Source organism: Hydractinia symbiolongicarpus, chromosome 14, assembly GCF_029227915.1.
Source record: "Hydractinia symbiolongicarpus strain clone_291-10 chromosome 14, HSymV2.1, whole genome shotgun sequence".
Taxonomy (NCBI): Eukaryota; Metazoa; Cnidaria; class Hydrozoa; order Anthoathecata; family Hydractiniidae; genus Hydractinia; species Hydractinia symbiolongicarpus.
This window is the reverse complement of record NC_079888.1, coordinates 13,356,443-13,378,555: the sequence shown is the minus strand read 5'-3', so window position 1 is coordinate 13,378,555 and position 22,113 is coordinate 13,356,443. Positions and strand designations below refer to the sequence as shown.

At 32.5% G+C, this 22,113-nt stretch overlaps 2 protein-coding genes across 3 annotated transcripts; one reads left to right on the top strand and one right to left on the bottom strand.

Annotated features, from left to right (window-relative positions):
* The first annotated feature begins 556 nt into the window (after positions 1 to 556).
* LOC130625013 (protein O-glucosyltransferase 1-like) lies at positions 557 to 18,406 on the top strand. Of its 2 annotated transcripts, none has more exons than XM_057440094.1 (11): positions 557 to 762; positions 1,424 to 1,652; positions 2,716 to 2,803; positions 2,876 to 2,920; positions 3,140 to 3,261; positions 3,719 to 3,778; positions 7,538 to 7,637; positions 9,039 to 9,097; positions 9,891 to 10,058; positions 17,801 to 17,874; positions 18,213 to 18,406. In XM_057440094.1, the coding sequence occupies exons 1-10, from the start codon at positions 621 to 623 to the stop codon at positions 17,859 to 17,861; spliced, it is 1,074 nt and encodes a 357-aa protein (XP_057296077.1). In that variant the 5' UTR covers positions 557 to 620; the 3' UTR covers positions 17,862 to 17,874; positions 18,213 to 18,406. The 2 variants fall into 2 exon arrangements, with proteins under 2 accessions (XP_057296077.1, XP_057296076.1); XM_057440093.1 differs by having other exon boundaries at positions 565 to 762; positions 17,801 to 17,857.
* Positions 18,407 to 18,833: 427 nt separating this feature from the next.
* Positions 18,834 to 21,692, bottom strand: LOC130625191 (uncharacterized). The gene is made up of 8 exons (XM_057440255.1): positions 21,676 to 21,692; positions 21,325 to 21,328; positions 20,924 to 21,099; positions 20,103 to 20,667; positions 19,601 to 19,976; positions 19,304 to 19,552; positions 19,184 to 19,250; positions 18,834 to 19,083 (listed from the first exon to the last, which is right to left on the bottom strand). Exons 1-8 carry the CDS (start codon positions 21,690 to 21,692, stop codon positions 18,834 to 18,836), a joined length of 1,704 nt encoding a protein of 567 aa, XP_057296238.1.
* Between the last annotated feature and the right edge of the window lie 421 nt (positions 21,693 to 22,113).

Below are 22,113 nucleotides of genomic sequence, written 5' to 3'. Positions count from 1 at the left end.
TTATTTTGGCAAAAAAAAATCTATGTTAATCAATTAACCTTTATATCTATGGATTGTTAAAGTTTGAATATGACATCATAATTCATGCAGCATAATTAAATCTGAAATTCTTTAAATGTGAATATGGTGAGAACGAAAAAAGCTTTTTAAAAATTTAAAAAGACTTGTTAGCTAACTTTATAAGCTCTATAATATAAGTCCAACATCATTTTATACCTCCAGTTCCCTTTAAGTTAACTTATGGAATTTAATTTTGAAAAATTTAAAGAGTTTTGTAGTTTTTGCAGAAATTAATTATCCTATTTGTTTGATTTGTAAAAAAATATTTTTGTGATCCGATGGAAACCATGAATGTTGTGAGTTTTTATAACATATATATCAGCAAAGGTGGATTTAGTATTATTCAAAAATTTGATGAAATTGTTTTTATAAGTACTTTTAACTTCTAAATCTTCAGGGACACAGACATTTTTCTTGCAATTGCATAAAAAAATTGTTTTAAGCACATAATCCCGCCGTGTCATTAGTGCTAGTTTATAAAACAAATTTGCATTTAGCTATATATATAAAAAAAACTATGACTATGAAAAAACACTTCTCATATTTAGAATATAGATGACATGGAATGGCTGAAACTATTTTGTTTTGGACTTGTTATTAGCGTATATTCCAAAGATAATGGCGAGTTAACTTGTGAAGATGGTCATTGTGCTGATTTAAAACATGAAAAGGAAAAATACACTAAATCAGGACAAACAAAAGGTATGATGTAGTTTAAAGCTTCATCTTTATCCAGGAAACATTGTTTTAAATAAATATGCATAGAATGTTTTAGTTATGTGTACCAGGTTTGTATTTGTATTTGAATCAGTTTGGTTCAACTACACATTCACACACACTATTTCCGAAATTTAGACTTCCTTTAAAATGGCAGAGTTAGAAAACATTTTGGAAATGGAATTGTCTGTTAGTTAACTATCACAATGGCATAGTTGTTGTTTAACCTTATCTGCTGTTTAACCTTATCCGCTGTGAAGCTGCTTTTATCCAACCCATTTAATTATTATCCCCTCAGTTTAGGAACCTCCATTAAGTTGTGGATCGCATCTCGCCAGTTGCATGCTATTATGATATTTGTGTAATGGCAAACTTAAAATGGAAATGTCAAATAAACAGAGAAATTTTCTAAATAACTTTAATTCAAACTATTACTACTTATCATGCATCCCACTGTTAATTTATCACCTTCCACACCCGTCAATAAAGAGCACCCCATTAATTTCTTAAATTTCCAGTCCTCAGATAAGGGCAAATATAAAAACATTCCACCCCAGTTAGTGGGATTCATACTATGTTTATCGCCTAACTGAACCTGAAAGAAAGAGTAAAAATATGTTTATTATGTTTAAAATTTATAATTTAGAAAAATGGCAAAAATATGTCTCCTTAATAAAAACTGCAGTCGAAAGTTATAAAGAGTGTAGTGAAGATTGTTATAAGTTACAGAGGAGATCCGACTTTAGATTCTGGATCGATCGTGGTGGTATCAAAGAGGAGGATTTTTTGCAAGCTAAACAAGAAAAATTGGGAGAGCATTATCAAATTATTAACCAAAAGTTGTATCGGCAAAAAGAATGTATATTTTCTGCCAGGTAGATATATTATTGTTATTGGGTACAGCTTTTTATAATTCTGTCTTGTTATTTATTAATAATGAATCATCACCTGTAAAATAACTTTGTTTGTGTGTGTATGTAACGGGCCAGTAGATATATTATTTCTTGGTATCATTAAATGCTAGTTGCTTGACCCGTGGAAATATCCACTTGATTAGAGAGCCAAACTTTTACGGGAATAAATATGGTGATGTCATGAGATAACTCGTCCACGCAATATTGTGTGGAGCTTGACATGCTGATCAAGAACATATAAAGGATCATGTCCTTTTGACGAAAGTTTTTTGATGACGTCATGAATCGGTCCTGAAACAGGTATGTTGTCCCAGTTTTGGAATATTGGTCCAATTTTAACAGTCTTTTAAATTAAATATATTAATTCGGGCATATAACTTCACGATAAAAATAAGTACGAGAAGTTTGATTGATGATGACATTTTTTATTTATTTTATTTTAACGGATATTTCGTCTTATTACTACAAGACATTATCAACGTAAATTGCTACAATTATCTCACAAATTTTTTAAATATAATTTTTATTAACTACACAATACACAGAGGACGTATAAAACAGTACTTGACAAAACATATAGCACATAACGGCAAACCCAAGGGTATATAAACGTTTTAATTAACGACTGAAAAACATTTTCCTTCTTAAAATACAAACCTTCAACTTAGTAATAATTTTCAAATTTGTGTAAAGATAATGCCAACATAATGAGCGTCGCGAACGTCACAATTTTAGATTGTGACGATTGCAATATAACTTTCATGATAGGATGCTCAAGAATTTTACAACAGCAATAGCATTGTGTTACGCATGATCCATGATCCACGATGCACTGTGCCTTCAGTAATTACCACCTGATTCTAAGTTAAGGCTTGTAGCTTAAAAATGCGATGAAATGGCTTCACTATCTTATTTAAGTATTGACATCAGTATAATGCAATGACGTCGTGATGTATTGTCAGTAAGCTAAACAAATAAGACAGGTACAGTGTAGCTTCAAAGTTTTATAAATTCATACATTTAGATGCAGCGGTAACGAGCATTTCATACTAAAAGTCATTGATAAGCTTCCTGATATGGAAATGATTATTAATAGCCATGATTGGCCAAAGGTAAAAAACAACTATTCATATACGTCATATATTATAAGATGTTTATTATTTTGTTTATATTTCGATTTACAGGTCAAACATTGGAGTGCTCCTTCACCTGTGTTATCCTTTAGTAAGGTATGCAACATCAGTTAATTTTTTCTGACACTAGAGAAAGTGAGGGGAAGTGCAACGGATTGTTAGAATAATGTTAGCAATATTAGAGTTTGCTTCTTAGTAATTACAATATTGTCTTACAATTTTTTTTTTATACCTTATTGCCAGATATTTTCACGGGAAGAAAATTTAGCAATTTAACAGACCGCCCACTTAGTTTTTTATTGCTTATTTTTTGAGACACCAGAAGAAAGAGATATCCTTTATCCAGCATGGACATTTTGGGAAGGAGGTCCTGCTGTATGGCCAATATATCCGGCAGGCTTGGGAAGATGGGATTTAATGATTGAAGCTTTAAATAAGTATGTTGATCTGCTATATATTGCAAGAATATTCTAGTGCAAACTTTTAAACAGAGAAGACAAAAGTAAAAAAAGGAAAATAAAAATAGAAATAAACAATAGTAAAAACAAAACAACAACAAAAACAAAAACATTAATGAAAGAACAAAGTGTGTTAAATTCAATTAAGGTTATTTTGATGATGAAAGTATTGCTATTCATTTTTAAAATACTACTGTTCATGTATTTATTTTTGCAAGTTAAAAATGTATATAAGACTGACATGTGTGACATTTGCAAGAAGTCATTCGGGAAGTTTGAGGTCCCCGAAAAAAATATTTTATTTAGTTGTGTGCAGAAAGTAAAATATATATTTTTTAACCTTTTGATTTTTTTCTTGCCATAAAGATGCATGCAAGTGTGTAATTGCTGCATTATGCTATAAAACAGAGAGCTCTTTTGTCTTTCGGTTATTTAGAAAAGCGAAAGAATGGCCGTGGGAGAAGAAATTAAAGAAAGGATTTTTCAGAGGTTCCAGGTATGAGTTTCTCATTGGGAAGACAATAATTAGCTGAATAATAAAATCTTTTATGTGGAAAACACTTTGGTATGGTAAAACAACAATCTTCATTTGAAATGTTGTAACAATAATTCCAGTATTTCGAACCTTTGGTCTTTTAATAAAAAATCAACTATAAGCGAAAAAGCTTTTGGATTCAAGGGCCTTTATAATGGCCTCTAATTGTTTTATTTTGGATACTTTTCTATTTACGACTACAAGAAAAACCCAACAATTCTTTCACTAACTACATACTTTCCACAAAAAGATTCACATCTTTTAAGTCAAAAGCTTTATTCGTGCCGAAGCACTGACATAACAACTATCATGCTATGAAGCAAATTCATTTTTAACACTTGCTAGGTCAAGTTCATCAATCACTTCTTTCTCATAGTCGCTCAACCTAGGTTTTTAGTCTCCGGGCTGTTAAAAAATAGTCGCTAAGGAGTACAAGAAGTCGTGGGATTGACTAGCAGAAACTCTGTCAATCTCACCATATTAGGAATGACGCTCTTCACACATTCTGGTTTTTCTTTAACAATTTTGTATACGTCACGAAAACAGTTTATCTCGCTGATCTTCAACATTACTTTCAATACTTCACTTTCAACAATTCGTATGTCAACATCGAAATCTTCGTTATATGTTTCTTTCAAAAAGACACCATGTCCTTATTTACTGATTGTTATGAAGCTAACTCTAATTTTAAAAAGTTTTTAAGCTGGTTTGTCGAGTCTTGTTTTGATGGTGGCTGAAATCTTATGATTCGAAGTAGATTGAACGATAATAACATCAGAGGTACTAGAGTGGTGTGCTTTGGAGCCTTGTTCGTACATCTATCTGAAAATACGTCTCAATATTTTTATAATTAGGCCTTTTCCTTTTTTCTGGGTCAAACTGAGTGGTAGATAAATTCATGCTTTAATACTTTTTTGCACGTGGTGTCATAAAATAATTTTGAAGCTTCCTGTGTTTTCAAAACTGTATTAGCCTGCAACAGTAAATTTGCGGTTCTATGACCATAAAATGCTGAAAATGTTTCTTTTTGATTCGTTTTGAAAAGATGTCAGTCATGGAGTACAGCCGGTATGCCAGATTTAAACCATAAAAATAATTTAAAGCTAGTCATTTGAGTTTGGCAGTCAGTGAACGTTGCACTTGTTTCCCTGTCAAGAGTACCTTGCAAGGATATATCCCATAACTTCATGATACTTTCATAATCGTTGAGAACTTTCATGCACGTCGTTGCTCTGACAGTCCACCTAATTACACAAAGATTTTAAGAGTGGTGGCTGTGTTAGAACCAATTTCTTTCTCTAGTGTAATATCTAATTGTTTGGTCAAGTTCAGTTAATGGATCATCCAAAGATATCGTATGTTTTGGAATCTTAGAATTACTCAATGACTTGATTTATACCGTGGTATAGCTTTGTTGATTGTATATAGGTTATGCTCTATGATGTTTCAAGGCGTCTATCCGTAGATCACAAATATCTACAGTTGAACTCATGTACATTGGACCTCCCATAAATCGACAAATCATGTGAATTGACCAAATTCTGCGTTCCCTTCATAATTTACTATGAAACCCTTACAACAAAACTCCTTTAATTCGACCTCCCATAATTCGACAAATCATGTAAATCGACCAGATTCTTCGGTCCCTGGTCGTGTTTGTCATCATGTAATTCGACTTTGGAAATTTTCTAAAATCGAATCATGAAATTCGAATGTTTGTTTATGTTTCAAATTTTTGTTTTGAGTACTGGCGCAGCTGATGATACAAACAAGACAAAATGACAACTAAAAGATAGCACAATGAAGTTACTTTAAAAGTTATGATGCGTTAAAAGAGCTAGAAAAGGGTAGGCCGCGTAAATATGTGGCTGAACATTTTAATGTTCCCAGCAATACCATTTCTACCTGGAAGAAAAACAAACAAAAGATCTTTGATTCGTTTGAAAATTTGTCATTAAAACGTCAGCGTGTCAAAACAGGAACTTACGATATGTTGAATGAAGTCTTGTGGTTTAAATCAATGCGTGGTCACAACATTCCAATCAATGGTCCTTTTTTTAGTGAAAAAAGCGCAAGAATTTGCGAAAGCACTCAACTACAAGGATTTTACAGCATTAAATGGATGGTTGATAGGTTGGAAAGAAAGGTAATGACACTTCCCTTATTAGAAGTTGTGATTTAAAATGTTCGGACGTCATCTTTCAAAGTGTTACAAAAATAGCGGATCGAGTTAACGGGTTGATAGATCGAAACGAATCGAGGATCGAACTCGATATGCTAAAACAGTTTTTTACTTTCTACGTGCTAATTCAATGAACATTGCTAATGTCATTGTTACTGGAAAACGAGTGAACTTAGAAGATGGACAAAGCTTGCAAAATTCCTGTAAAATTTTGTTCAAGGGAGAAAAAAACTGTATTGAAATTTAAAAAAAAACAATTATATTTATACCCTCTGTAAAAGATGTTTATCACTAGGCAAATTTAACGTTGCCGTTATGAAAAGGAAGAAATTGTTGTAAGTTGCTATATTACATCAGTTTAAACTTATTAAACTAAACACATCTTCCTTTCATCTTGTTATTAAATTTGCCTAGTGGGAAACACCTTTAATCGTTTATACAGGAATGAACGATTATCATATGTTTTTATCTCTCTTTCTTTCTTTCTCCCTTTCAGGTCACTGAAGGCTAAATACCGATCCCTTTTTATTCGTAAGATAATAAGAGAATTAGAAAAGGGTAAACAACTGCCTCAAACATCAATTCTCGAAGCCATGATGATGCTTAGAACAGCTTGGAATGATGTGACTGAGAAAACGATTATCAATTGTTTTCGAAAGTCGGGGATCTCCGAAGACGCTCGAAAAACTGCTATTAATGATGATGACGATCTTTTTAAAGAGATGGAAAGTGCAAAGGCGACAGCGAGGAAGAAAATGTAGAAGAGTTGCAGTTTGACCTGAATCAACTTCCTGAAACAAGGCCAGACTTGGTACCTGAAGACCTTGATGCTGACACCATCATTGATTTTGACAGAAAGGTCGTGACAAACGAACCTCTCAACCATTGTCTGTTGACCAAATAGTTAACTAATACGTTTCACAGCCAGTTGAACTTGAAGATTTCAGCAGTGACAAGGATGAGCTTCCTGAGAACCCAATATCACCACCATCGCGAAATGAAGTTGATGAAGCAATTAAAGTTCCCAATAGATTAGCATTACTTACAACTGACTCACAGTTAGATCCTTGTGAAAGTATCAGAGCAAATCAAGCAAAGAAGATTAGCCGGTTTGACACAATCTTCCATTACTGACTTTTTTCAAAACAAATAATTATATGAGAAGTTCGTTATTGTTGCAAAGATAGAAGTAGTAATTCTTACAAAAACAAAAAACTTGTACCCTTTCTTATAGCCAATGCACAATATTTTACGCTGCGCAAAGCATCCAAATTTTATTTTTCTCAAAATTTGGCCGAAAATAAGGTTGAAATCCTATAATTCGACAACTCATGTAATTCGACCAAATCGTCAGACCCCCTGAAGAGTCGAATTACATGAGTTCAACTGTATTTGCAATTTCCTGCACTTGGTTTGGTAAATGAGTATGCCATTTTTGCACTGATTTAACTATGTCGCTTGGCATACGATTTTTTGCTGAGATGACCCTGAAAGAATGGTACATTTTATAATAAGAAATTTATCGAATTTTTCCTTAGGACGAGTGATGAAAGAGATCCACTAGTGTTATTGTCTCGTGATCAGCCAGAACTTGTTGATGCACAATACACCAAAAATCAGGGCTGGAGGTCTGAAAAGGTGATAATTGAATTATCAGTTTTGCTATGCAATTTTTAATCTCACACGTGTTGGGTAACTCTCTGAGTCTGCATCCTTTCCTTTGTTGGGGGTTGTTTATTACAAGATATAACAAACGTCTACTGCGAATTTCTTTTAATTTTCTCACTCTTTTTAAAAATAGTCGATTTATCCGGACGAACCCTATCTGCAACGTTTTTAGGAGCGGTCATACGACGGTCAATATTTTCTATTTTTGTGTTAAGTTTCTCGCCGTTAAGTTTTCGTTGAACAGGAATTGTATTTTTACCTCATAATTATTGGAACAAATATCAATTGTAAACCATCTGGTTAACATAACACGAAGATTACGATGTGCATGAAACTGTGGTTTCTTTTTCTTCCATGTTGCTAGTTAATAACTTTTTCACCGTCTAATAGTTTAATATTGAGTAATGAAAAAGTCTAAACCAACCCTTATTTTTCTTCGATGTCTAATGTGTTGTGTTGCAAGTGTTCGACATGGTTTCTATTCACATAATGCTCAAGTATAGATTAAAGGGACTAGTTATACAAAAGGACGATCTTCCATTTATTAATTCCACTTTGTTAAAAAAGTTTCAATATTTGAAATATATATATATTTATTAATTTCATTTTTACTTTTCAGACGAATTACAAAGAAATATTTTTTCGTTTTGAATACATATTTAAATTTCAAGTATAAAATAGAGAAACCAGTCATATGGTGTATAATAATTTCTCACTCCCAGAAATAATTTAGAAAAAGGAAAAATTTCGAATGTGATAAACAGCGATGAGAAAAGTAAATCGTAATCTTAATAAGTCACATGTTTGCGTTCTTCCAGCGTTTCTTTTAAAGAATGATTGCATGTTGATTATATTAGGTTTTATGTTTAACTCCCCTGGTTTCTGAACATCCATAAGTCAAGCAAGTAGGCACTTTAAGTTATGATATGATTATAAAAATGGATTAATTACTAGAACGAACATAATTTTCACTTTGTTTCTTTGTGACCTATGCATTCACAACATATAAAATGAAGTCACGTCTCTCCATCGCAGAGGTTATTAGTTTCTCTAATAGCGGTGTGCGTGACAATGTTCTTTGGCTCTTAATTCTTACAAAGATTTTTTTCGGAAAAAATGTTTTATCATGAATAATAGAATGTTTTTAAGACAAAAAGATTTTTGACTTTTTTTGGTTTCCCTTTAAGGAGGCCCTTTACAGCATTTATTAATCGTTAATTTTTTTATCACTCGTTTTGTGCAAACACCGTTCCTACCATAGTTACGATAATGTTGTCAAACAAATGTCAAAAGCATGGCTACGTAAACATTTAAAAAACGAAGTCAGTATTTACCTCGAATGCCAGCAATAAAATCTTAAATTTATTTCAGGATACACTTTACACGAAGCCAGCAAAAGAAGTGCCATTGGAAGAACACTGTCAGTATAAGTGGGTTTTTGTTTTATCTTTTGTTTTAATGATATATTCGTCTGATTTCGTGCATTATGAAGAGGATGTCTTCTTCAAATAAAATACCATGACTTCTTTTTATTTCTTTTTATAACTTTTTATAACTTTTTGCCTCTTCATTCCCCGACCCTTTACATACATTCTATGCTTTAATTTAAGTATGTTTTTTTTCGCCAACTGTTTGCGAGTTGTTATCCCAACTGTGTTTAACTATGGATAATCTGAAAAATGCAAAAAAATAAAATTGTCCTTGAAAATCATAGAATTTTTAGTTAAAAATGTCTTTAAATTGTCAAGGAAAGTATCCCCCTGTTGAGTTAAATATATGCAGATTCAGATTGGTTGCTAAAATTTATTTTTTGTTTCCTAAAAAGCCTTGTTGAAACAACAACGAAATTTTTACATATTTTACCCAAACTAGATAGATAATTATTAAATTATAATTTAATTATGAATTAGATAAATTTATTTTTCTCAAGTCCTGGATTTCCTGAGAATGTGATGGCATGATTAGCCGTTACGTCACACTATCTGCGTCCTGATGAAATACGAAATACGTTGTCCTGAAAAGTCCTAAATTGTTCATGAAATACCTTAATCAAAAAATCATTCTTCATTCAAAGCTTGTTTTCCACAGTGGTTTATTTGTGGTCTAAATATAAACTCTTAGATAATTTAGGTGTGTCGAATCCCAGTGTGGTTTATCTGTGGCTTAACTAACCTTAAATCAAAATATTTCTTTTTAAATTCATGATAATTTCGCTACATTTAGATATCTATTCAACTTTCGTGGAGTAGCTGCAAGTTTTCGGTTCAAGCATTTGTTTTTGTGCAATTCGCTTGTCTTTCATGTCGGCAAAGAATGGATTGAATTTTTCTACAGTGAAATGAAGCCATGGGTGCATTATATTCCAGTTTCAACTGATTTAACGGAAGTCCAGTAGGTTTATTATGCAGTAGGTCTAATGTTTTATTTTTTTAAAGGAGACACAAACTGCTATCTACGACAGGAGTTAGAATAAAAGGTTTTGTGTAAGCAGTAAATGCATGCTGCTGTTTTTGACCGAAGAGCAAATTTCGATCCAAGGTGAACTATTCTCTATTTAAACATGTAACTTCAAATTTTTTGTAACTCTGAGCTGAAATTACCGTCAATAACTTCCTTCACGCCGAATTATTTTGATGCAAAAATCCAGAATTATCGTGTTATTAAAGAAACTTATCAATAAAGTTTCTTCCCTCGTGTTGAACGAGTAAGTTCTAGGACTTATTAAGGCAGCCACAAACATGTGACCAGGACATGTGCTATTCCACAACCGCCTTTCATAACTGGTTTGAACCCTCCTCCCCTGAAGTGTTCATTAGAACAACACAATCATTTATTTTGTTTAAGGGTAGACCCTTTAGTTTAATCATAGCTTCTATTATGTAGACCTAAATAATAGAAGCTATGACTAAACAATATTTATAGTCAAAACCAGTTTTTTTTCATTGTCTGCCTAAATAGATTTTTTAAAGAACTTGTTTGCTTCGCGTTTTGTTATAGAAAAGATTAGTTTTGTAACATCATATATGTATGAACTGCCATACCATACAGCATGTTATTGATCTGATTCTATGGCAATCTTTTCTTCTTAAGGATTCTTTGTCATGTCTTTGTTGAATTTTTTTTTAATTTCTAACTATGGATTACGTTTTCCAGTGATCTATGTGGTCTTTTCTTCGATTCTCTAAAGTTTTTTCCTCAAGATAACCGCCGAAGTAGCAGCGAGGCGCTTTCTGACTGCTCCGAAAATATCTGCTGTAACATCCGAAAACATGATTCATATATAGACTTAAATCCATAAATATCCCAATTATGAAGGAAGTAAACAAAACGCTACATATACTACTCAAAAGAACAGAAAACTTAGAGAAACCGGACAAAAAGATTACCAACCTTAGTGCTGAATTTACCAAATTGAATGTTGAATGTTGAATGCAGCATTGGTATTGTTGAAAAGAAAGAGTTGGAAATTAAAAAGCAACTGATTTTATCTCTAACCAGTATGAAGCTCAAATATTGTGATCAGAAGCAATGATGAAAAATGACACGGCTAATCAAAACGATGTACAAGACCTAGAGAAAAAGAATAAAACGCTGCAACATAAACTGGAGTAGGAGTCCGTTAGTCGTAACATAGCTGCTCAATACCATCGGAGTGCAGTAAAAATAATATTTGATGGCATCCTTACCCAACCAGGCAAGGATGTCAAAGACAAAACCTCCAACAAAATGACTCTAAAAGTGGTAGAAGAAGTAGCCAAAATAGCTGATCTAACTGAATTTTCAAGTCAGGATATTGACATCTTTCACCAACTTCCAGCAGACTCAAAAAGCCCATTAATCATTGTTAGATTCAAATTAAAAATAGCCAGAATGAATATGTACAGACAAAGAAGAAAACTCTATAACATCACAACAGATAAGTCTAACCTTGTCAACGACCTAGAATCCTCTACACAAAATAACAACAATAAAAGAAGTAGAGTATTTATGCTGAAATCACTAACAAAAGCAAACGGAGATCTTCTCAAAGAAGGTAAAGAATTCGCAAAAGGACTTAATTACAATTATCCAGGGTATACAATGAATGGCGAAGTTAAAGTCAAACTTTCTGAAGGTTCACAGCACATCGCCATACGATGTAAAACAGACCTTGACAAATTCAGTAAATTTCTCCCAAGCTATTTATTATCCATATATTTAACTACAGTAAAGATCACTAGGTATATATATTTATCAAGAACAAAACAGAAATATAGATTATCTATATCATGTGGTAACTCTATTTGTTGTGACGAATGTGATAACTGGTACCACTTAAAATGCACAAAATAAGACTGAAAAAAATTTAGACACTTCATCCAAAACCCTGATTTAAAATTTTCCTGTTTATTTTGTTCTAACTTTAAATGCTCTAAATGCGTTAAACCTTTTTTTTAATCATCAAAAAGGTATTTGTTGTGATGTTTGTAACACATGGTATCTTAGGTTGTTATAAAATAACTTCAATACAATGCTATTTCCAAAAGTTATCTGGGTTGGTTTTTTACTAGTTGCTTTTCTTTTCCATTTCATCTGTAAATAATGAAGTTTCCTTGACTGTACGAACATTAGTTATAGAGCAGAACTTCTTACAAAACAGATTCTTATTTCCTCAAAGGGACAATTCTTTACCAAATGGTCTTTATGTCTAAAAAAGCCAAAAGCAACGGCAAAAATTAAAACAACGATTCTATGCTATTCGTGTCATTCATTGGTTCATAAAAAGTAGTAACCTCAAAACTAGTGAACTAATTCAGATGAAACATATTACTCTTTGGGAATGCAAAACATGCTTATTTAACAAGATTTCATTAGTTCAAATTTTAATTCAAATTTTAATTGCACTTGTAGAACCTTCTATGTCCCCCAAAATGACATAAAACTAAAATTAGCCAAGCCTACCACAATTTTCATCAAACTGGGACATATGACCCCTTTGGTCCAGATCCAGAAAACCTCATGGACAGTTTTTACCATATGCTTCCAGTTTTAACTATTGTAGTATCTATGACTTTCATAAACTTTCGACCAGGAATCCTTAAAGGATATCACCACTTTGCTTGACTGACAGAAACAACTTTGAAGGTTGGGTGTGGCTTTTATGTGTGAAGTAATCTATTTTTTTTAGAAAGGACTGATCTTGTTTTTTTTTTAACGATTAACAAAATGAATTCCAAAGTAAATGGATTGAAATTCTCAGCAAAAATAAATGTCATTGTAGGAGTTTGTTACTCTCAACAAAAATAAGTGCAATGTCATTGTAGGAGTTTGTTACTCTCAACAAAAATAAGTGCAATGTCGTTGTAGGAGTTTGTTACTCTCAACAAAAATAAGTGCAATGTCATTGTAGGAGTTTGTTACTCTCAACAAAAATAAGTGCAATGTCATTGTAGGAGTTTGTTACTCTCAACAAAAATAAGTGCAATGTCATTGTAGGAGTTTGTTACTCTCAACAAAAATAAGTGCAATGTCGTTGTAGGAGTTTGTTACTCTCAACAAAAATAAGTGCAATGTCATTGTAGGAGTTTGTTACTCTCAACAAAAATAAGTGCAATGTCATTGTAGGAGTTTGTTACTCTCAACAAAAATAAGTGCAATGTCGTTGTAGGAGTTTGTTACTCTCAACAAAAATAAGTGCAATGTCATTGTAGGAGTTTGTTACTCTCAACAAAAATAAGTGCAATGTCATTGTAGGAGTTTGTTACTCTCAACAAAAATAAGTGCAATGTCATTGTAGGAGTTTGTTACTCTCAACAAAAATAAGTGCAATGTCGTTGTAGGAGTTTGTTACTCTCAACAAAAATAAGTGCAATGTCATTGTAGGAGTTTGTTACTCTCAACAAAAATAAGTGCAATGTCATTGTAGGAGTTTGTTACTCTCAACAAAGATAAGTGCAATGTCATTGTAGGAGTTTGTTACTCTCAACAAAGATAAGTGCAATGTCATTGTAGGAGTTTGTTACTCTCAACAAAAATAAGTGCAATGTCATTGTAGGAGTTTGTTACTCTCAACAAAAATAAGTGCAATGTCGTTGTAGGAGTTTGTTACTCTCAACAAAGATAAGTGCAATGTCATTGTAGGAGTTTGTTACTCTCAACAAAGATAAGTGCAATGTCATTGTAGGAGTTTGTTACTCTCAACAAAAATAAGTGCAATGTCATTGTAGGAGTTTGTTACTCTCAACAAAAATAAGTGCAATGTCGTTGTAGGAGTTTGTTACTCTCAACAAAAATAAGTGCAATGTCATTGTAGGAGTTTGTTACTCTCAACAAAAATAAGTGCAATGTCATTGTAGGAGTTTGTTACTCTCAACAACAATAAGTACAATGTGGTTGTAGGAGTTTGTTACTCTCAACAAAAATAAGTGCAATGTCATTGTAGGAGTTTGTTACTCTCAACAAAGATAAGTGCAATGTCGTTGTAGGAGTTTGTTACTCTCAACAAAAATAAGTGCAATGTCATTGTAGGAGTTTGTTACTCTCAACAACAATAAGTGCAATGTCATTGTAGGAGTTTGTTACTCTCAACAAAGATAAGTGCAATGTCATTGTAGGAGTTTGTTACTCTCAACAAAGATAAGTGCAATGTCATTGTAGGAGTTTGTTACTCTCAACAAAAATAAGTGCAATGTCGTTGTAGGAGTTTGTTACTCTCAACAAAAATAAGTGCAATGTCATTGTAGGAGTTTGTTACTCTCAACAAAAATAAGTGCAATGTCATTGTAGGAGTTTGTTACTCTCAACAAAAATAAGTGCAATGTCATTGTAGGAGTTTGTTACAGGCATCCAAAAAACATCTAATAATTCGTTAAACAACACTTTAAAAAAGATTTATTGCGCATATTATCCACAAAAAAACTAATTTTTATTACAGGTGATTTCAATTATGACAGATACTGTTAAGATTTTATTGATCTCCTGTTCTATAATTTTTTTCAACCATGCGTACTTGAACCAAGCTGATGTGTGCCAGGTGCTAGGTCTTGGTAAGTGGTAACCTAATTGCATAAAATAAAAAAATAAGTAAGGAACTTTGCTAAATTTGAGGAGAACTGCTTTAATAAAGATATAGGCAACATTAAAACTTCTAAATTCTGATAATGTCAATGATGTATTTGATGACTTTTCAAAACCAGTTCTTACAGGTACTTAATAAACATGCTCCCTTGAAATCTCTTTCAGCACGAGAAATCAGGTAAAAACGAAAACCATGGATTACTAAGGCTATTCAGAAATCAATTAAAAAAAACTTATGGTAAATTTTTAAGAACCGAAAGTTCTTCTTGGTACAGAAGGTATAAACTTTATAGAAATAACACAAAAAGACTAATTTTTCTATCCAAAAGGACACATTATTTACACTATTTCTCTAATTAAAAAAAAAAAGCTCAAAAAAGATTTGGTCAGGTATTAGAAAGATTATTCATAAACGCTCCAAAAACAATATTGTTGTTATCCTCTTGAGCGATGATGGAGCTTTAGTTACCGAGTAGCAAATAAATCTCTTCAATAATTTATACACCAATGTAGCTAAACGTCTTGGTTCAAAATTAGACAAGTGTTATAATAAATTTCAAAATTATGTTAAAAATCCAAATAAAAATAGTTTAGTCCTTAAATTATTACTATAGCAAAATACAAAATCATCTGACTACTTTGGCATCTCTTCAAAATTCTTAAGACCAGCAAATTTTTTACACTCAAATTTAACAACCATTTTCAATTTGTCCCTTAGTTCTGGAACTTTTCCAGACAGCATGAAATTAGCCAAAGTAATTTATATATTTAAATCTGGATCTAACCTTGAATCTTGTAATTATAGACCCATCTCATTGTTACCATTATTTAGTAAAATCTTTAAAAAATTAATGCATACTAGATTATACAGTTTTCTTCAAAAAGAACAAATTCTATATAAACGTCAATATGGTTTTTTAAAAAATCAGTCCACTGAACATGCAATTTTGGATATTTAATCCAAAATTGCTGATGCTTTCGAGCATAAGGAAGCACCATGCTGTATTTTTTTTGGATTTCGCCAAGGCTTTTGATAGTTATTCATGCCATTCTTTTGAGCAAACTAGAACATTACGGACTCAGGGAAACTACATTGAATTGACTGAAATCATATCTTATATATAGAAAACAATGTATGCAGATAGGAAATGAGATCTCCTACTTTTTACCAGCCCACCTTTTTTTGATATACAATTTTGAACTGAAAAAGATATCGTGGTGGTTAGTAGCAAAAAAACTAAGCGTGGAGATTAGTAAGTCTAATGTCTTAGTGTTTAGAACCAAAAAAACAAAGTAATACTCAGCTGTTAAATCTAAAAATCAACCAGCAGCCTTTGACAGAAAAAATTTATGCCAAATATTTAGGTATATATTTTGACCACTAATTAACCTGGTCATCCCTAATGATCACATCTCCTCCAAACTAGTAAAAAATAATGTTATTTTATGTGTTTTAATTTATGTGGAGACGAGCTCACTTACTTCAGCCTAAAAGCATTTCGAAGTCTTTCAAAATCATGGTGCAATTCTAAGTGATATGGAAGCAGATATCCAATCTTTAAAAATGCACACTCCAAATCAGAGAACCAATTATGGGATAGACTTCCTAGTATAATCGGTCACTAAAACATGGAACCCAACTATTCCGAATCAAATTAACAACAGTTGTGCCAATGTGTTTAACAGAAACCTGAAGTCACGTCTTCTGAGTTTAATCTAGAGAGTGTTGGATTTTAAAACTATATATGTTATTGCATATTTTATTCTTGTACTTATTTTTTCTTATATACTTTTTTTCATGTTCTCTAATATTTTTTGTTTTTTGTTTTTTGTACGGGTTCTCTAACAAATCTTCCTCTAATGCAAACAACATATCCTAAGTAACTTTAGATTACTAAAATCTATATACATAATTTACAAAGTTTTTAGCAACATAGACATTTTTGCATGTATACCATAACTACTACTTTATTCGGAGAAACTTCGCGTTTTTTAGCCTTTTTCGCGAAACTTTGTCTCGCGAAACTTTCAAAATGGCCATTCGCGAAAGTTTATCCAATAATATTTAAAAGAAATTTGCTGGCTTTCAAATTTTTTTCTTGACTCGCCCTTACTTGGCTCGCCCTCCCCATATAAAAAAAGACAACTGGCGCTGGCAACGAGATTGGAATAAACTTAGAAATAAACAAAAGCGATGATGTTTCAAATGTTATGTATGGCTTATAACTGGCAAAAAAAGCGATGACGACGATTAGTGGGAGCCGGAAGAAGACGAGCCTAGAGATGTGGTTGATCTGTTTTGTGTTTTTGACGATGAAGCCAGTTTGCAAATAGAAGTTTTTACATACAATGCATTATAAAGAAAATTACATCGTTAAAAAACACTTTTCTATCATAAGAAATATAGGCCACTTTTTTATAAGAACATAAAAAATCACGAATCGCGAAAGTTTATCCCGCTAAAACTTTCCAATTTCAGATTTCGCGAAAGTTTATCTCGCGGAAATTTTTTAATTTGTAGATTCGCGAAAGTTTATCCAAAACTTTCGCGAGTTTTTGGACTCGCGAAAGTTTCTCTCGCGAAAGTTTCTCTGAATAAAGTAATCATACTATGCATCTTGCATCTCCCTTTTTCTTCTTTTTTTATTCTTCTGGATGTTAGACTCGGATAGTCCTTAGTGACCTTTTTTCAATGTCCGTCAGCCTAATTTTAATACATACAATAATTAAAAAAAAAGAAGAAAAATATTTCATTATTGTACGACCAACTTGTATGTATACTTTACGATTGTATTTATCTTTATGTTATGAGGTTGAAAATACATGTTTTTCATATCATTAAGCCATGATCTACTGAACGTTCTTAAATATGTGACTGTCTCCACTCAAGAAGTTTGTTTGCGCTTGTTAACAACGCTTTGTCTAAGGCTCTTATAATTTACATAAATTTTTCAATAAAAAGTATCGAGAGAAAAAATATTTTAAGTTCAATTAATCAGCTGATTTTGTCCTTTTTTGTTGTCTTTGCCAATGCGTCAAACGTGTTTTTCAATGTTCCATAATTTTATATTTTCTAGAGATTTAATCGAATTCGCGAAATCGAACGATGAAATTGTTCGAGAAATTACAGAGAGGTAACTTTATTTGTCATGTAAGCAAAATTCATTTATTCGGGCCTTTTTATATATAACAAACCATGCAGAAATTTTTCGATATCGAACTAGCAAAAAATAAATCCTGTAAAATTGTAGTTCTTTATTCTTCCCGAAAGTTTCTCCCCAAAACCGTAAATTTGCAAAAACATACGATCGTAAAATATTTTCTTAACCTAATTCGCAATAATAACTACACAAATACATTTTAGGTGGCCCTCTATTCTTGGAAAACAAAATATTTCGCCCTTGTATCTCAAACGTAAATCCAACCAAACTATATGCAGCATTAACTGATCCTCTTAAAGTGATTTATTTTATATTTTCTCCAATTTAGAGGTCGTATATTTGTGAAGAAACATCTTCGTATGGCCGACGTACAAGATTACTGGTTCAGATTGTTAAAACGATATTCAAAGTTGATGAAATGGAATCCAAAAAAAGATTTAAGTTTCATAGAAATTGAGAAAAAATAATATTTTTTAGATAACAATATCTTGGAATTCCATTGAAATAAAAACAAGAAGCCGATCCAGCTTAAAAAATCACGCCATTCGCGATTCTGAGAAATTAGAATTTTTTGCGCGAGAAAACTTTTGCAGTTAATAAAAATAAATTATTATTATTATTATTATTAATATTATTATTCCAAATATTTATACAGGATAGCTACTTCAGTGTTGGAGTGTCAGGTGGTGAGTGAGATGTTTTTATGTGCTGTGTGCCAGCTAGTGAGTGGGATGTTTTTATGTGTTCTGTGGGTCAACTGGTGAGTGAGATATTTTTATGTGCTCCGCGTGTCAGCTGGTGAGTGAGATGCTTTTATGTGTTCTGTGTAATATCTCGTGAAAAGGAACTCATGAAAACGTGTCTTATAACGACAAAATATTTTCTGTACTGCTGAGGCATCTAAAAAGTATACATCACATTCGTCACACGTGGCTTTAATAGTCACATGTTAAAAATACATAAATAATGAACACTCCCCACCAAAAACGATGATGTCATCTTCGTTTATAAAGTCAATTTTAATTTCGTCGTTATCTTCCTTGTCATTCTCGTAGTCAGACTGTTTAACGGGATAAAATTTGTTCAAAATGCGTGTAATTAGCGTTTTACGATTGTTGTTAGTTGCGACTAATACCTTTCGTATACGAGCGTCCTTGCTTTTCAACAATTCCGTTACCCGACCTATTTTCCATTTTGCTCTAGTTTTAACATCATCGTGTATAAGAACAACATCGTTTTTTTCCGTATATTAATTGATTCAGAGTTAATAGGCCTTCGTTAACATCGTCGTAAATAAACGTCAAAGGACGGTTATTAAGTATGCGTTCAATTGCTGACAAAATAGTCAACATCTCTTCATAATCAACTAAAGTTTTAAAAAGTACTTTTTTCAAACAACATTTAAGAGACTGAATTAGCCCTTCGAAATATCCACCCTGCCAGGCCGCAGCTTCAATATTAAAACACCACTTAATGCCATGTGATATGCAAAATGTTGAACTTCTTTACTAATAAAGTTAGAACCATTGTCTGAGTTGATAACTTTCGGAGCTCCATTTTTATTTTCAAAACGTTTTAAAACATTAACACAAGCTGAAGCCGACAAATAAGTACTAATATCCAAATAAACAGCTCTACCGCTAGCACAAGTAACCAAACAAATCCACGCTTTATGTACATCAGAACGTGAATGAATATCTCATATGTACAACGGACTTGCATAATCGATTCCAATCTTTGTGAAGTCAAAGTTCAACGACAAACGAAAATCAGGTAACGCCGAAGTACTTGGGTAAGTAAACGCTTTACTTTCGTATCTTTTACACAATGTGCAGTTACGTAATAAATTTCTAACAACTTGTCTGAGACGCGGTATCCAAAATTGTTTTCGCACGTGACAAAGAGTGTCACGTGGTCTGTTATGACCAACAGCACGATGTAAATCCGAAACAAGAGGCAAAAGCTCACATTGTGTAGGTAAAAACACTGGATGCCGAGTGTCGTATGGTAAAGGTGAATTTTGTACACGGCCTTTACATCGCAGAAGTTTTACTTTTTCCACTTCAAAATTCTTGTTATTCTGGACCTTGCACTGAAACAGTTTTAACCACTTGAATCTCGCAAACTTAATCTGACTGACAAATCTTCGGGTCACTCCCTTTCACCAATTTTTTAAAACTATTATAATTATCAACTTTAATGATCTCAGATAAACTACATCAGAGTCACTTTTTAAACACGTGAGCTCTGATTTAACATTCAATAAAATTTTCTCTTCACATGAAGACTCCGGCAAGAACTTGTCTCCAACTTGCAGACGCGGCCACTCGTATTCTGGTAAAGTTAGAAAACCTGGACCCTCAAACCAGAGACTCCCAGTGGGGAGCTTTAATGGCGAAGAACCTCTGGAACTAATATCGGCGGGATTATCATTAGTGCCATCTAATTTTAAGCAATTTACATATAATAATCTTATCTCAGTCAATCTATTTTGTATAAAAGGTTTATAAATTTTATCACTGTTTTTAATCCAAGAATACACAACACTAGAATCAATCCATGCAAATATATGTTCGATTGGATAAGCATTGTTTAAAACACGGGAGACTGTATCCAACAGTCTTGCTAACATTAAAGCCCCCAATAATTCTAAGCGAGGTATGGTTTGTGACTTAGTTGGAGCAACACGCGATTTACTCGGTACCAAATCAGTTTTAATCTTACCTGATTCTTTTTCAAATCGAATATAAACACAACATCCGTATGCTGCTTTAGAGGCGTCACTAAAACCATGTAATTGGACAGACTTTACGGAACGTTCTCATCATTATAACAATAACTTCTATCAATTTGAATAGAGGGGACTTCGTGTTGCACAAAACCTGACCATATCTCTAAGTGATCTTCCGATAAAGGAGAATCCCACTTTACATTCTTAATATATAAATCTTGAAAAGGGTTTTCATTTTAACGATAATAGGATTTATCAAGCCAAGTGGATCAAAAATAGACGCTATTGCTTGTAATACGTTGCGTTACGTTGTATCGGGCTTCGCATGAAATTTCGGTTTTATCTCCTCAAAATTAAACCCAATTTTCTCACTATCTTTAAGCCACTGTAATCCCAAAACTTTTGTTGTGTTGCCTTCATGGTTTACTTCAAGAGGCCCTTTGTAACGTTCGTTAACGAGAGCTGCAAGTTTTGGAGCATTGGACTGAAGTTTACGCATATTAAAACTTGCTTCTGCTAAACGATCTTTAAGGTGACGGTATACGTTTTGAGCATGGTTTTTTAAATCGCGATTTTTTCAGCGATAGTTAATCAAAGTTTATTCATTCATACATCACCAAAAAGCATTTTCAACCGCCTATCAAATGGTATAAAAATAATTTGAAACTTTTTAACTTGTGAAAAGTACAGAGACATTTTTGAAACACACCTGCCTTCAAAAAAGTGACTTCATTTACAAAAATACTTGGTTTCCAAATCTCATTCGACGATTTTTTAATTATTTTTCACAAAGTCCCCGTTTTTGATTTATTTTACTTTTTATAAAAAAGCCATTTTTTAACTTAAACTTTCGTCTTTAAGATGTAATATCTAGAGAATCGTTGATTTTTTAAAAATAAAAAAAAATCGCTTTTAAATAAACACGTTGGCTACAGCACAGTAGCACTCTTCCTTGTATATCTTCTGTAGTTTTGTAAAAGAGATTTGAAATGTAATAGATGGTATACGAAAAAAAAAACACTACGAAAAAGTGTTTTAAAAGTTTTTTAAAATATCACACCTTTCAGGCATACTCATAATGATGGTGATACTTTCACACTTCCGAGGCGATGAATATTCAGAAGGTTGTCCTTTTAAATTTTTTATACGCAAAGAAGTGACTGAGAATACCAGAGAAATAGAACTTTCAAGTCGTTTAACATTTCTCTGTGACTTGCAGAAACAGAACAGGATGGTATACATTTTTAAAAATGAAAGTGTTTTTTTTTTCAGATGTAATGGTCATTTCTTTTCGGAAAGGAAATATAATTTACAGGGGTGGATTTAGACTTCGGCCACTTCGGCAATCGCCTAAGGAGAAATTTTGCCATTGAGAAAATCATGTATATCTAAATGTAGAAATTGATTTAAAGCAACGCATAATTTTTATTATAAGCGTTTAATAAGATTCCTTTGCACCCAGGATCCGAGGTAATATTTTTATCTCCACTCAGGAGTG